Raw genomic sequence first — 16,262 nt, 5'->3', positions numbered from 1 at the left:
CCCGGCTCGCATGGAGTCCCTGTGTTTTCCTACACCTGGAAGTTAGCTGTGAGTAATGCATAATTACTCAAGGTTCCCCACTCTCTATAAAAACACACCGGCTGTGTTAAACAGGCATGTTCTTGTCATTTAAACAGCCGTGTTTTCATTATGATCTACAGGCTTTGTCTTTGTAAATCACAAGGTGTGACAAATCGCAAGCACATATCAAAACATGGTGGAAGAGCTTTCTTGGATGAAGGTGGTTCTTTACTCTGCTTAGTGATTATATGAGTCATGTTGTCAGTTTAGTGGTGCTCTGCCAGTTCTTTGAGCCAACACTGATTACAGCATGAACTTCAGTCGTTTTTTTGGCAGACGAATGTAGATTCACGCGGAGAGCAATAACATATGAAGTAAATAACAGTGGTGTCAGGATTCAGTTTTATTCATTTCTCACAAGCAGATGCATTCACACCCGAATGTATTGAAACACGCACACACTGAGCGTGAAATCAGAGTGCCAATTTAGTATTCAGCACAAAAATTTCTCGTTCAATAAGCACAGAAGTTTAACCAGACTAATCACTAATCACTGAGTCTTTTTAAATGTTTTAATTACTTAAAAAGTATAATTTATTATTTTAGCTCATTTTATTGTGCTATTATCTCCCATGTAAATCAGGTGGTAAACCAAATGTCATTTAACCCTTAAATGCAATGTTTATCATTCGGGTGAATCGGTAGAGCTCCATACAAGGATGGATATCTACTTGTCGCGATAATATAAAACTCTACTGATATTAGAGTAACAATTACAGAAGAATTTAAAAAAACAAACATATTTTGTTACTTTTGTTGAGCTTCATCAGATGTTTTATACCATCATCACTGTCCTCGTCAGAGCTCATTTCCCAGTACATTCAGCATCGGACTCATATTCGCTAACTCAAACATATTCTCAAAACTATCATTTTCAACATCTTCAAAATCAATATTTGATCTCTCAGAGCTTCTTCACCAGATCTACCATCAAATGACAGTGAAACTAATATTTAATTTCATTCAGTACTTGCTTTGCAGTAAATCGCTGAGCCATTTCAAGTTTTGCTGATGATCCTTCCTAATCTTTTGTTTTCTGCCTGCGGTAACTATGAGTGAAACGTCACTTCATTATTGTGTATCAGACATTGATATCTTGTGGAATAAAGGTCTATTGCACTTATTCATTCATCAAAGATCAAATTATTGTTGTGCAGCAAAAAATACTCTTAAACTGTTACACACTTCGGGTCATTAGTGACCCTATACAATTTGTACAAAAATGAATGGGCCAACAGCCTTTATTTTATTGTTTATAATCTTTTATTCATTTTATTGTTTATAATAAATTGACTGAAGAATATTAAGAAGGTTGATGTCTAAATTTAAAAAATAAATGAGAAGGAAGGTAGTGAATGACGTCTCGGGTCCCAAGGTATGTGTTTAGGGATTAAGAGTGATGTGTGTTTGCAATTTTTATTAATCATAACAACAATAATTCATTAAAAGATGGCGAATAACATTCTTTTTTCAAAAATATTGTGGTAGCCTGCTGTATCCTCCACAACCAAAGACTCTACAGATGAGGAATTGCTCCATGCAAATTGTCTTTAGCAGTCATTTTGTGGGTGTGTTTGCACCGATACCTACTGTAGTTGGCATAATTCCTTGTATTGGATGCTGAAACAAGGCAGAAAGCATGTGCAAACAAACAACACTATCAGGTGATGCAATTCATTTACTCCGTACTTCCCCTAATCACTTGTTGTCACACCTTGTCTAGTCAGCTCTGTTTGTTATTTAACCATCAGTACACATTGTGGCTCAGTGACTAGAAAAACAAACATAGACTATTTTGCGCCATGTACGTTGTCACCTCCCGTCCTAATGGGCTCCTAACAGCTTGACCTTTCTGCCCTCTTTTGTTTAGAAAATCACTCAACTGCACATTGTATAAACAAATCATCTGTGGGGGTTATAATACACTCGTACAGACAATACCCAGATTATTTGTTTCAACGACGGCAGTCGCACCCAGTGGACGTAGACCTTTAAACTGAGAAACTGGAGTCTGAGCCTCAGGAGATGTGACACGGTTAATGCGGAGTGAAGAGATGGGGCAGATAATCTTCTGGGTCCCTGTATAGATCATAGATTTAATTGCACAGTCAATCAGGCTTCTGTCAGATGCTGATGGATGTAGAGCTGTCAGGATACCACCATTCCAATAGTCAAAGCCATGATGACCATTTTTATCACTTGTCTAGACTTTGACTATAGTTTGCATGCCCTGATTCTCTCTTTCTGGGCGATCTCAGGGGTCGCAGGGTTGTGTCCTTTGCTTCTGTAATAGAGGCTGCTATTGTGGTAGTGTAACATGAGGACTCTTTCCTCTTTTACTTCGTGGCTCCTAATGAGAGTCCCTCGGTGGCTGTCTTTCCCTTCCTCCCGAGATGCAGTCACGGACCACAGGCTCCCAGGGACAAACCAGTCCACTGTTACTCATATTCTCACCATTGTTACATATATTGCCACTGAGCCAGGTCAAACTTTATCTGAGGAGAATGTTTGACTCTGAATTGTATCTTCTCTTTTCAAATTTATTTCTCATGTCTAGTCCTTTATAATCCATTATACGAACTTTTATGTGTCCTACATTTGGCATGCAGAGCAGTCTCCAAAACCTCAAGGAGTGTGTGTGTGCAGACACATAGCCAATGAAACACTCAATTTTACAAACTCAAACACTACTCTGGAATGCCCTCATACTTACTGTAACAACAAAGTTAAGATGTTTTGGAAAGTGTTTCATCAAAAACAGCATAAAATGGACATTAGCATTCATACTGCATGAAATGGCAAGCACACGGTCATTGAGAAGTGAAATGCAAGCACCATCATTGCTTTCATGGTACACATAGTATCGGAGATGAAAATATTGAGTATTAGAAACTCCAGAGGTGCATGTAATAAGTTTATATATGCACATAAAGTATGACATGAATTTGGAAGAGATCAGAAACTCTAAGCACATGCATCACATTGGAGCCCATAAAATATTAAAGAGAAATGATCTAACAATGTAGGAGGGATCCTTTAGTGATGGAAAAAACAGTGTGAGCATGTTATGGGACAAATTATTGGAAAATATATTGTGCTTCACATATACATGTAGGCAGAGAGAAGTCTGTTAATTCAACTAAACATGAATTTTCAATAGTCTTAGTGTGTTTTCAGTCTTAGTGATTATGACTTAAAAGAAGCTGGTTTTAATAGTTTCATTATAAAAGTGCTTGATTGAATGCACAGGGTTCAATGCATTTTCATGATCTTAAATTTCATAAAGATTGCTCCAGATGTCCATTTGTATGTCAGGAACCATTCTTTGTAGTGTACAAAAGTCCATCAGCAGATAGACTGATGAAATCATGCTGACTTGTGGACCAGTTTTACTTTACTATTTAAGAACTTAATAATTTCCATGATGTTTCCAGAGCTTGAAATCACATGTTTTCCATGATCGTGGGAGACCTGTAAGTGAGCTTATCTACAATTAGTTTTCTTAATGTTGGCCAGTAAGCCTCTTGATCTTAAAATGGACTAATTGGAAATATCTGTTCATCAAAATCTGGCGTCAGCAGTAAGATCTGCTTCAAAATCACATTTGTGCACAGCATGGCTTTCAGATCCCAAACAGAGTATCTCACTGTCCTTACTGATCAACCTCCCTGCTATAGCTCCTTTTTAAGTGGAGCGGCAAAGAAGTTTAGTAAATGGCTTACAGAGGTGTTTTTGACTCCTTAATATGGATGGAGAAGGAGGGAGAGTTCCTAAAAAGATGGAAAAGGCTTCAGGCCAGGCAGATTGGAGATGGTTTCCAGAGGGGAATATCTTGATATATATATATATATATATATTTATATGTTACTGTGTTAGTATGCGGCTTCATGAGCTTAGCTTCTTAACAATTCGCAAAATTTTAAATCACGACATTGTTTGGTCCAGGTTATTAAATCATCTGGTGATCAGCTGACCCCTTACCACATGCATCAAAAAGAGGTTTGATGTTGAAATAGCCGACTTCTCGACCAAGACATCAGGCAAAGATCTTCTCCGGTTGTTTGTCACCATAGATGTTCTTCTTGCATGTAAGCATGCACATGCAGTAGAATCTAAAGTCAGTTCGCCATTTATTATCCTCAAATTGTGATGGAAAACATTATCAGGCTCTACACAAACTTGCCGGAGTTCATGTCTATAGAGCTCCATTTCCTGACGTCCTGATTGAGTCAACATATTTTATTGAACCTGGAACAACATTCCTGTCTGAGAATTTAATCCTAACTATATCCCTACCCCTACCCCAATATACCTAAACCTACCCATAGGTTATCCCTAAAATCAGAGGGAAATGGTAGGTGAATAACACTGATGTAGAAGCACCTAACCCTGATTGTAAGCCTAAACTTGACAGAAACTGTAAACTTCCCTGATTGGTTGATTGAAATGTTATTCCAGGATAAAAACAAAAAAAAATGTTGATCCAGGAACATGTTGCACTTGGTGAAATCAGCCACATAAATAAAAATTAAGTTTTGGTAAATCATAATTATGAGATAAAAAGTTGACATTTGAGATATGAAGTCATTATTAGATGAAAACACGAAATTATGACAAAAATGTGTCACAATTGACTTAATATCTCATAATTTCAACTTTTTGTTATCTTTTATGTTACTTATAATTATGGTGTATAATTCTCATAATCTTGTAATTTCAATGTTTTTGTTATGATTTTTACTTTATCTCATAATTTTGACTTTTCATCTCATAATTATGAATTATTGTAATATCTCATAGTTGTTCTTAAGCTGTAGAAATTTGACTGCTGCTTTCATTAAAACAAAAGGGGACAACAAATAATAAGAAATTCTTGTTTAAATTGTCAATAAAAATGTAGTAAAATAATGTATTAAATTAGAGAGATATGAAATAAAAGCCTTTTCCTCTGTTCTCCAGAGTTTTTGGCCCTTTTGTTTAATTGTTTGCGAATGGTTTGGGCTACACGTCCTCAAGAATAGGACACCCTGAAGGATTACACATCCATCTTGGTAATGTTTAATGTGCATCTTTCTCAGGTTGATTTCTCTGGAACTCAGCACTCGGGGGAGCATTTTTAGACTCCTCACTCCTTCCTGTCTTGACTCAATAGGTTTAGCAGGAAGGTTTTAGAATCCTGTAGGAATTCCACAATGTGCTGGATCTGAAGAGCATGTTGAAAAGCATATCGTGTGTGTGTGTGTGTGTGTGTGTGTGCTAAGAACCTTCTCTTGTTCTTGTTGCATCACTGTCATGGCTCAGTCAACTGTTTGTGTTACAGCTCACACTTTTCCTTTAATTATCACTGACTTCCAAATGGCACTGTTACGTAAAGAAATGCCCACTTCCTTCCTTCGTTTACAGAAACAAGCCCCACGCTTAGTAAGAAAATCATACACACAAATATATGCACGCCGATGAACTGACTGGAGTGTGTTCATGTGTATGTGTGCATGCGTGCAAGACAGGAAGAAAGATTTGGAGAAAAAAAAATAATATTATGCAAAAATAGGTTGTAATTCTCCACAACAACTGTTCCTCCTTGTCATTTAGCTTTCTGTGGGTGGCCACAGTTACCAATGCATTCTCCTGTGACGCACATGCTGGAGAGCTGTGAAGATTTTTTTTCCTATACTGTTTCGGAATTTTAGATTGAACTGTTTTTACATGAAACTTGACAGGGCACATTTTTTTATTCAACCTTTTCACTCTTACAAAACAGAACTGTACTTTTAGCGTGTTTATAGACTACCATTTTTAAGAAAATAATACTTTTATCCAGCTAGGATGCATTCAATTGGTCAAACGTGAGAGTTTGTTACAACAAAAAAACACAAATATTTTCACAACGGTTTTCAAGGGTTTTTTTTTTAGCTCTAAATCAGAAGTAGAATGATTTCTGAAGGATCATGACACTGAGGACTGGAGCAATTGGCTGCTGAATATTAAAGGAGAACTCCGGCGTACAATGAACCTTTGGTCTAATAAAACATTGGTACCTATTTAACCGTTCTCTGAGATTTGCTTTCATGATAATCGCTGGCTAATACCACTAACAAGACTCAAAATAGCCCCACACTAACACAGTAGCATAATGAGGGTCCCTACATGCAAAACGAAGCTTTGAGAACTTTGTAAATGTACAGACCGTTTAATAAGAAGATAGTTTATAAAGACAGTTCACTTCGATACAGACAAAAGCCATCTTTGGAAAACAGTCTCGACTAGTCAAACACAGTCGACAGTTTACTGAACTTCATACAGTTCAGCTCACTTAGCACGCTGTTTGTGTGGGGCTATTTTGAGCCTTGTTAGTGGTATAAACTAGTGTTTTCTTTTTACTTATTAAATGCCCCCATTACTAGCGACTAGCGTTATACGCTAAATAGTTTTTAGAGATAAAACTCTTTACATTGATTCGATTATTATGAAAACAAATCTCAGAGAACGGTTGACTAGGTACCGATGTTTTATTAGGTTCATTTTGCGCCGGAGCTTGGTAAACATAACTTTGTCTGTCAAAAACATTTTTTTTTTAAAAATACTTAATTCCGACCTCAAACTTTTGGAAGATAAAGTAAATATTTTACTTTATATACGGACGCTATATGGTCATGTGACAAAAATGTAATATACTACTGTTTAAAACTCGTTTAATATGTAAGACCATAGGATAATGCCTATTCTTTCACATACTATTTTTAAAGAATAGTGTGTAGTATGTAGTAAATGTCCAGTATTCAATAAATAGTAAGCTTGTATTCCATCGCAAACATAGCCAGATTGAGTGCTAATGTCTGGGTTGACGTTTACTCCTCAGACACTCCTTTGACTTTTGACCTCTGACCTTTCACACGCCTGCTTTTCATTAACACCACCAACCATTTTAATTGATTTTTTTTCTTCTTCAAATTTAGTCTGTTTATTTGAACTGTTCATAACCTGATCATTGTTTTCTCTCATTTTATCAAACACATTAAGTCAAATTGTTTTGGTTTACCACACTGCAAATCACAAATCCAGCAGTGACTCTTTCTCAAAGTGTATATATGGATGACATACGCTTTTGAATGAACCACTCGTTCATATGGTTCAAATTACAGGGTATTTTATGCAGACACAGAACAAAACATCTTTTTTATTATTTATGAAATGTTGAATGGTTTAAATGATATATCCAGGTCTGTATTAGATTCAGTTCGAATGTTTTTTTTTTCATATATTGGGTTTGTATTGTATTGAATAGGCTGATCAAATATGCCAAATTTGGCTCTGTGGGATGTGCATTTATGTGATCCACTGGTTCCCATTGCCCTCTAGTGTTTGGAGTTAGAATTACAGCCTCATAGGAATCCCTTCTGCCAAAATAAATAAATAAAACTACAATGCTTTGATGAAAGCCAAAGTAGGGGAGTTTGGACTTGATATTATTTTTTAAAGCCTGCTTAACTAATGACCATAATTAACATGAACATTTCATTTTTATTTTGTTTTCAGAGATGATTTTGATGAGGAAGGTTTCTGCCAGCCGTACAGAGGGATTGCGTGCGCTCGCTTCATAGGAAACAGGAGTATCTTTGTAGACTCGCTGCAGATGCAGGGCGAGATTGAGACCCAAATCACAGGTAGTCCACCAAAGAAACATTCAATCCTTCCAAAATGAGCTTTTTCCTGTGTCCCTGACTATATTGTACAGTTCAACCGAAACGCAGCTGATTAAATCAGTTTGAAGCCTTAGATAAAACAGCTAGCCTGTGTACTTTAAATTACCCTGTAAATCCCATGCTACGGGAATATAGTATCATTCAATCAATATCATTCAGTACCATCTTATTTATGTGCCATGGTATTACATCAGATATCATCACCATACTACAGCACTGCGAACCTTTCTCTTTTTTAAGAGAGAGTTTGAGGTTATTTTTTCCATGGCTAAATCTTAGTATCATGCACATGTTAACCGGCCTAAGCCTGGCTTAAGTTTTAAATTTGAATTGTTTTTTTGTTTTCTGTGAGAAAGTTTTCAATTGTAGCCATTTAAGAACACAGGCATTCACTGTGGTTAGAGTGAGCAGTCAATTTGTTTTTGAATCACACAACTTCTTTCGAAACCGCAACAGTTCTCTGTAACTTTAGTCTCTTTGTTGTTAGTGTGTAAGATATAATTTCCCTCGAATACACTAGACCAGTGCGTAGCTTGTTGGAGTCCACACAATGGCTCATTCCTGTTTTCGAATCTGGAGGCAACCACTGTATAAAAGACTTCTGTTTTTTTCCCCAGCGGCATTCACTATGATTGGCACCTCCAATCACCTTTCAGATCGCTGCTCCCAGTTCGCTATTCCCTCCCTGTGCCATTTTGCCTTCCCAACATGTGACCGCAGCTCTGGCATGGACAAACCTCGAGATTTATGCAAGGACGAGTGTGAGATTCTGGAGAACGACCTGTGTAAGACTGAGTACATCATCGCTCGCTCTAACCCTGTCATCCTCAAACGTCTCAAACTGCCCAACTGTGAAGACCTTGCCGCTTCGGACAGCCTTGATGCTGCCAACTGCATGAGAATAGGCATTCCAATAGCTGAGACCATTATTAAAAGTAAGTATTTTGTATAGTTAAAAAAAAAAGATTTGTCATTTTATAGAAAACTAAATAAATTCTGTTTGTTTCTCCTATTTTAGGCCACAAATGTTATAACAACAGTGGTTCGGACTACCGCGGCACAGTCAGCGTGACTAAATCTGGTAGACAGTGTCAACCATGGAACTCGCAGTATCCCCACAGTCACACCTTCCTGGCCATGCGTTACCCAGAGCTCAATGGGGGACATTCCTATTGTCGCAACCCTGGCAACAAGCACGACGCTCCCTGGTGCTTCACCCTAGATGAGAGCGTGCGCATGGAGCTCTGCGACATTCCTCCATGTGGTGAGACGCCCTGCTTATATTGATATTAATCAAACAACAAAAGAAAAGGAGAGAATCATTCACTGTATACTGCAGTGTTGTTGTCGAGACCAGCTCACTCGAGTCCGAGTCGAGACCGAGACCAAAGGGAGTCGAGTCCGAGTCGAGACCAGAGAGGTCGGATAACCTAAGGTTGGGTCTGAAACCAGACTTAAAGATATCTTTAAGAATATGTTAAATATTTGGTGGTAACAATAAAATTGGCACCATACTTACTCAAACAGTAAACCAAATATACCATGGAATCATGTATAATGGTAAAAAGGCCACATAGTGGTGTAAAGGTCATTTTATTACAATTATGACTTAAAATGATTACAATCAGTAAGTGCTATTTCACATAACATTACTGCAGACAACTTCTGTGTGGCTCTTACATGCAAACTGAATTATGGATGATAAGGCAGACATTTTCGATACATAATTGAGCTAGAGGCTCCACATCACATCTGACCTGGGTCCAGTGTTGGGTGTATCTAATTACTAAGTAATTAGTTACTGTAATTTAATTACTTTTCCCTTGAAAATGTAAAGTAAGGGATTACTCTTAATTTATCTGTAATTTAATTACAGTTACTTCTGATGTAATTTAGGTAAATAGCTACTGTGTATAGATCAATCCGATCTCACAGCGATTCGTATGCATTTTATGAGGTGTCTAAATATTACGACCGCACTCGTAAAAATTCGTATGAATTATTGTAAAATATGTATGAAAAAAATGTGAAATGTCATGAGATCAGACATAGAACAGTAGTGGGTTTAACATCAAAATGTATTGTCTGATGCTAAAAAGTATGTTTTTATAATGTAACCTTCTCCACCTTGGTCTGTTTAAGGATAGTTCATGCAATTTTATAGTATTTATTTCAAAGAATTAAAACAGATTCATGTCTATCCTTGTATTATTCAGCTGGTTGAGATTGATATGGGATTTGTAAAGTAATTAGTAAGTAATTAAATACTTTTTAGAGAGAGTAATTAGTACAGTAATCTAATTACACTGTTGAAGAGGTAATTAGTAACTAGTAATTAATTACTTTTTTAGAGTAACTTACCCAACACTGCCTGGGTCCTGCTGCATTTGCGTCCCGCAGACGTTATAGTCTCAAGTCATCCGCAGTTGCACACAAGAAAGTCAGCAGTCATTGGACGTTTCAATCAAAAACAATTTAAAGAAATAATAACATACAACAAAAATCATGACATATTTTGAATGGGACTCGAGTGACTCAGGAATAAGTTTGAGTCCTAATATGTTCGAGACTCCGAGTACAAGTCAATTCCGAGTCAAAATGCACACGAGTCCATGACAAGACCGCTTTTTACCACAACGTGCCGCTTTTTACCACAACGAGAGCAGACGAGAGGCGACAACACGGACGGATTTCACCAGCGCTAGTTCGTCGGCGTCGGGTTGGTGTGTTCCGACTGGGTGCCAGCCACTGATGGAACATGCATGTAATGAGATTGTGTTTTATACACTATTATGATAGTATTCCTTTCTGAATATAGCCATTCTTGGGTAATCTGTGGATGATTTTACTCCAAAACATGTTTTTGTTGTCAAAACAGAATTTTCATATTTAGTTAACCCTCTGGGGTTGTTCGTTTCAGAGTCACACTTGGGGTGTTCGGGTCCAAATGGTTTTGCTCTCTTGATGTTTTATAGATTCACCCCTTCACTGTTGTGTGCTTTTTTTCAAGATCGTGGCTGATTTGTAGATTGTACGCACAAAAAAACCTCAGTATTTTCACATTTTTGCCAATTTCCCATTAATTTTCCATGTGGGTCCATTTGGACCCGAACACCCCAAGTGTGACTATTTTTTTTTTAAAACCACTTAGACTATTCACATCCTGTCCCCAATTTTTTGGGGTGTTCAAACACCAAATACCAACAAAGTCACCAAATTTCGGACCATTCCGAGGAAGCTGTGATTTAAAAAAAAAAATTATTTCAATTCTTCGGGTCCATTTGGGCCGAACAACCCCAGAGGGTTAATTGTTTTTTAATGTATTGCTTGTCGTCAGATTTGCCAAAACATGGGGGCAGCAGTATGGGGATCCTGTACATCCTGGTACCAAGTGTGGCTATACCGCTGGCCATCGCCCTGCTGTTCTTCTTCATTTGTGTGTGCCGAAACAACCAGAAAGCCTCACGTCCACAGGCACCACGCCAGCCCAAACCCGTCCGTGGCCAGAACGTGGAAATGTCCATGCTCACGGCCTACAAACCAAAGGTGAGATGATCAGAACTAACCATGAGGTGCATCTACACCGAGTGATCATTTGATTTTTTCAACACTAAAACCCGCCACCTACAATCTAGGTGCTAAATGCTAGGTTGAAGTCATTAATGATTGGCCTAATTCCTTCAGTGAATTGGGTGGTAAAACAATACAGACCACACGTGAAAATAAACAACGCTATCAGTGCACCTATTTAGACTTTTATTCTTATAATTTTTGTCTATTGGAATTGTGGGGCATTCCCATAACGTTTGAATTACTGTGCATTCCTGGGTGATGGGGTGGGGGTTAAGGGGGCTGCTCAAAACAGAGGCAAAATGGCAGGAGGGATGAGCATATGGAGGCAATCTCTTCCAGACCCAGAGAGGAATCTAAAAATAATAATTATATTGTTATCATTCTGCTTGGATCATTTAAAGCAGATTCAAATGAGATTTTCGCTTGAAAATAGTTTTTCCCTGCTTTTTCGTCTTGGTCACTGATTAAAGTGACATTTTTACCAACAAATATTTTGAAGAGATGATGCTAGTCCCAGTCAGTTCTAGTGTTAATCAGACCTTTTGACACCATGAAGTGCTGTTTGTATCTATAACACATTGAGACCTCTCATCTACAGTCTCAGCTGCAGGCCACAGGTCATACAAAGGTCATACACTCACTCAAGTAATATCCAAAACAGGGATGAGACATGTTTAGCCTCAGGCAGAGTTGACGCTAACACGAAACAGCTGCTTCTTTCAACAACAACAAAAAAGACTCCTCTTTTAAACGACAGTATTCATGTCTCCTTTAGATGTAGCGTTTTTTTATTTCCTGTTTCATGATCCAGAGTCTTGTCCATACCAATCACACAGCATTATGGATGTTATTTTACATCTATCACGCATATAGGGGATAAAAGAGTAATAGAATCAGTGACTAATGTGTAAGTGGTAAGACCACGTCTGCCAAGCACGTAAATGTACAAACAGATTTTATGCATGTGTGTTGTCAACGGTTGAGGTTGTAACGTCTTGTTTTTCAGCAACAGAGCAAAAGATGAAAAAAATAAGGCTACTATAAATTTAAACTAACAAAAAAAAGATCAACCTGACCACCCCATACTTACCTTTCTGTTTCCTTCTGTTCTCTAGAGTAAAGCCAAAGAGCTTCCTCTGTCTGCAGTGCGCTTCATGGAGGAGCTGGGCGAGAGCTCCTTTGGTAAGGTCTACAAAGGTCACCTGTACTTGCCAGGCATGGAACACGCCCAGCTAGTGGCCATAAAAACACTGAAGGACATCTCAAGTGCACAAAACTGGGGGGATTTCCAGCAGGAAGCATCTGTCCTGGCAGAACTTCATCATCCCAATGTGGTTTGTCTTCTGGGTGTCGTGACCCAAGAGCAGCCCGTCTGCATGCTCTTCGAGTTCCTGGCCCAAGGGGACCTCCACGAATTCCTCATCATGCGCTCTCCCCATTCGGATGTGGGCTGCAGCAGCGACGAGGACGGCACCGTCAAGTCCAGCCTCGACCATGCGGACTTCCTGCACATGGCCATTCAGGTTGCAGCCGGGATGGAGTACCTCGCCAGCCATTTTTTCGTCCACAAAGACCTTGCGGCAAGAAACATCCTGGTTGGGGAGCAGCTCCACGTCAAAATCTCGGATCTAGGCATGTCGAGAGATATCTACGCCTCTGATTATTTCAGAGTCCAACCCAAAACGCTCCTTCCTATTCGCTGGATGTCAGCGGAGGCCATCGTTTACGGGAAGTACACCACAGACTCCGACGTTTGGGCGTTCGGTGTGGTTCTGTGGGAGATCTTCAGCTTCGGCCTGCAGCCCTATTACGGTTTCAGCAACCAGGAAGTGATCGAGATGGTGCGGAAAAAGCAGCTGCTGCCCTGCCCGGAGGATTGTCCCCCTCGCATGTATGCTCTGATGACGGAGTGCTGGCAGGAGGGTCCCGCTCGCAGGCCCAGATTTAAAGACATACACAGCCGACTCCGTGCTTGGGAGGGTCTGTCTTCCCACGCCAGCTCCAGCACACCATCTGGAGGCAACGCCACCACCCAGACTACCTCTCTGAGCGCCAGCCCCGTCAGCAACCTCAGCAGCCCGCGCTACGCCGGATACATCTACGGAGCTCCACAGAACCTCCCACCGGGACAAATCGCGGGCTTCATGGCGGCGCCGATGCCACAGAACCAGCGTTTTATACCTGTGAACGGATACCCTATCCCACCTGGCTATGCTGCCTTCCCTGCAGCCCATTTCGCCACATCTCAGGGCCCTCCACAGGTGGTGCAACACTGCCCTCCGCCAAAGAGCCGGTCGCCCAGCAGCGCCAGCGGCTCAACCAGCACGGGTCACGTGACCAGCGTCCCCTCCACAGGCTCCAATCATGACGCCAACACACCCTTGCTTTCTCATTGTGTCACCCTGACACCCATGACAGCAATGACGGGCGGCACAGTGCCAGTTTTTGGACATTTTGCACAGAAGGCCATGCAAATAGACCAAAGTCAGGCAGCACTGCTGGCTGACACTAACAGACTGATGTACAGTGAATCCATCATTACAGCCGATTTGTGAATACATGATGTTTTGTCCTGTGTATTGATAATAATTATTGATATTTTAATGTTTTTTTGTTTCTTCTTCCTTGTAAATATAAAATAGCCTGAACAAAATGCGAAAGTTTATATTTTAATGTCGTTTTATAAACGTGTCTTAAAGGAAACTTGTATATTCACATATTCTCTGTGAAGCTTCATGCCACTTTTTTCGGCTCAATGTGACTAAACGTGGCCTTGAAATGTCCATTTTTTTTTTTCAAGCATTGATGATGCCCTTTCAATGTTATTTTCGACAGAGATGTTGCTTTGTCATCCCGTTTGACTCCTTTTTCATTCGTCGACGACTTGAAAACTTCCGGAAGACTTATGAATGCCTTGGTCTCTGTCTCGTCATAGCATTTTGGACTTATTGAATTCGTTTCAATGCATTAATATTGCATTGAAATCTAACCCTAAAGAAGAATTAAGGGAATCATTTTGCAAATATATATCACCAATGCCTTAATATTAAAAAAAAGATGTTGCTTTAATCATGGCCACCATATGTGCCTTCATTTTATTAGGAATCCAGGCATGTGTACTTGTGGGAGATAATGTGTTCTGTGAGATTCTTCTATTACTGTGGTGTTATTCAAATGATTTCAAACCACGAGGCACATCAGAGCGACGTCCGAAAGCTTAGGCAGCTGACTTGTTGCCCTGCTGTAAGCCAATGACTTCTAGGACAACACATGTGTTTTAAAGGTGCCTCTTACAGCAAAGACCACAATAAATACCACAATACTAATTTCAGTCAAAACTAACTGCAAACCGCAACTTTCTGGTGTCATTTTTTTCTTTTTAGTTCAGCTGAATTCACATGCACATGATAGTGGGATATCATAAGCAGATGAAGGTTTCAAGACAGGATGTGTCACAATCATTGGATTGGGACATGGTTTTTTGCCTTCCTACTTTCGCATACAGGATTGTTATATCATTTTTTGGTCATTAAATGCTGCCTGTACGCCCATAATATAGCTGAAATTCAGGCAACCAGAAAACATTCACAAGGTTTCCTTGTATACTCTATATGTGCCTTAGAGCATACAAACTGCCAGGATAGCTTTTAAATCATCTAAATGTGTCGGAAACTTTTCACACCACTGTTTGTCAAAGCATATGTGAAATCTATCTTATTAATGATGATGCAGAACTTTTTCTAACATGAACTCCTCACTACCTATAGAATGTAATGCCTAAAAATTCCTCTAGAGGTCAGTGTCAATCTGCGACTCTGATTGAATGAAGTTCTATTTGTCTCACGGTAAAACTGTATGTGCCTGCTATTTCTTAGCTTTCATTTGATGTTTGTTAACTTTCTTCTCTCTCCGAGATTGTAGCTCGTTTAATCTCTTGACATTTCACGGAAATTTCACGGATTAAACAGATTTGATCATTTTTAGCAAGCAGCTCTATGTCATGTTCATTAGCATTTTGGTTTGTTGCTATGCAACTGTTTATTTCAAAGACACTCTTTTCCTGTGTTGAAGACAATCAAGAATTAATCTTTTATGCAGGGTAGGCCTACAGTGTTTTGTGAAGACATGATTGCTTGTGACCTATAAAATTGATCCTTTTGGACAATCATGATACGTCATGACATTTCATGAACAGACGTTATGCACGAAAAACTAATTTGTAGATCAATGGTTTATTTTTATATGATTTGTCACTATTTTTCATCAATATTGCAGTCTTATTATTGTACGTCTGAACATACAGTGTGTTGACATTATAAAAGCCACTTAAAGAAACAGCTTAGTTCAATGTCTTTTTTCCTGACGTTCTGATACAATCTCAAATGAGCGTACGTCATTAAAATATTTTTCAAGATTAAAGTTTGTATTGGCTTTATGCACATCTGCACTACTTCCTGAACTTAAGCCAGCTCCTTGTTTCCTGTCAGCCATTATTGGCCAAACTTGATTAAGTGTGTCTGATTATTGTTGCCGTGACTACTGAGGTCAGGCACACCTGAATTAATCAATTCTTCCAATAATGGCAGACAGGAAACAAGGAAGTAGTGCAGCTGTGCATAAAGCCAATTGCATCCAACAATTTATTAAATTCATCAGTGTAATTAACTACCAAAATTAATAATTTTAATTACCATACTATTATGTTAGCCTACATGTATGAGTTTCTTCTGTTGAACACAAAGATCTTTTAAAGAATGTTAGTAATTAGACAGTGATGAAAAAATACTATGGAAGTCAGTGGGTGCCATCAACTGTCTGGATACCAACATTCTTCAAAATATCATCTTTTGTGTTCCACAGAAAAAAAGAAATTCTTACAGGTTTGGAACAATATGATGGGGAGTA

The 16,262-nt window shown here is 39.0% G+C and overlaps 1 protein-coding gene across 1 annotated transcript in view; it reads left to right on the top strand.

The window, feature by feature from the left end:
- The window catches only part of ror1 (receptor tyrosine kinase-like orphan receptor 1), a 118,333-nt gene extending 102,641 nt beyond the window's left edge, over positions 1 to 15,692 (top strand). Inside the window, exons 5-9 of the mRNA XM_039691673.2 lie at positions 7,618 to 7,745; positions 8,402 to 8,719; positions 8,803 to 9,048; positions 11,122 to 11,330; positions 12,473 to 15,692. Coding sequence (XP_039547607.2) covers positions 7,618 to 7,745; positions 8,402 to 8,719; positions 8,803 to 9,048; positions 11,122 to 11,330; positions 12,473 to 13,912 — 2,341 coding nt within the window. The 3' untranslated portion in view covers positions 13,913 to 15,692. The remainder of the gene's footprint in view (positions 1 to 7,617; positions 7,746 to 8,401; positions 8,720 to 8,802; positions 9,049 to 11,121; positions 11,331 to 12,472) is intronic.
- Positions 15,693 to 16,262: the final 570 nt, after the last annotated feature.

This window comes from Pimephales promelas, chromosome 8 (genome assembly GCF_988280905.1).
Source record: "Pimephales promelas chromosome 8, fPimPro1.hap1.1, whole genome shotgun sequence".
NCBI lineage: Eukaryota > Metazoa > Chordata > Actinopteri > Cypriniformes > Leuciscidae > Pimephales > Pimephales promelas.
Note: the sequence above shows the minus strand (reverse complement) of the source record. Positions and strands in the feature narration are given on the sequence as shown.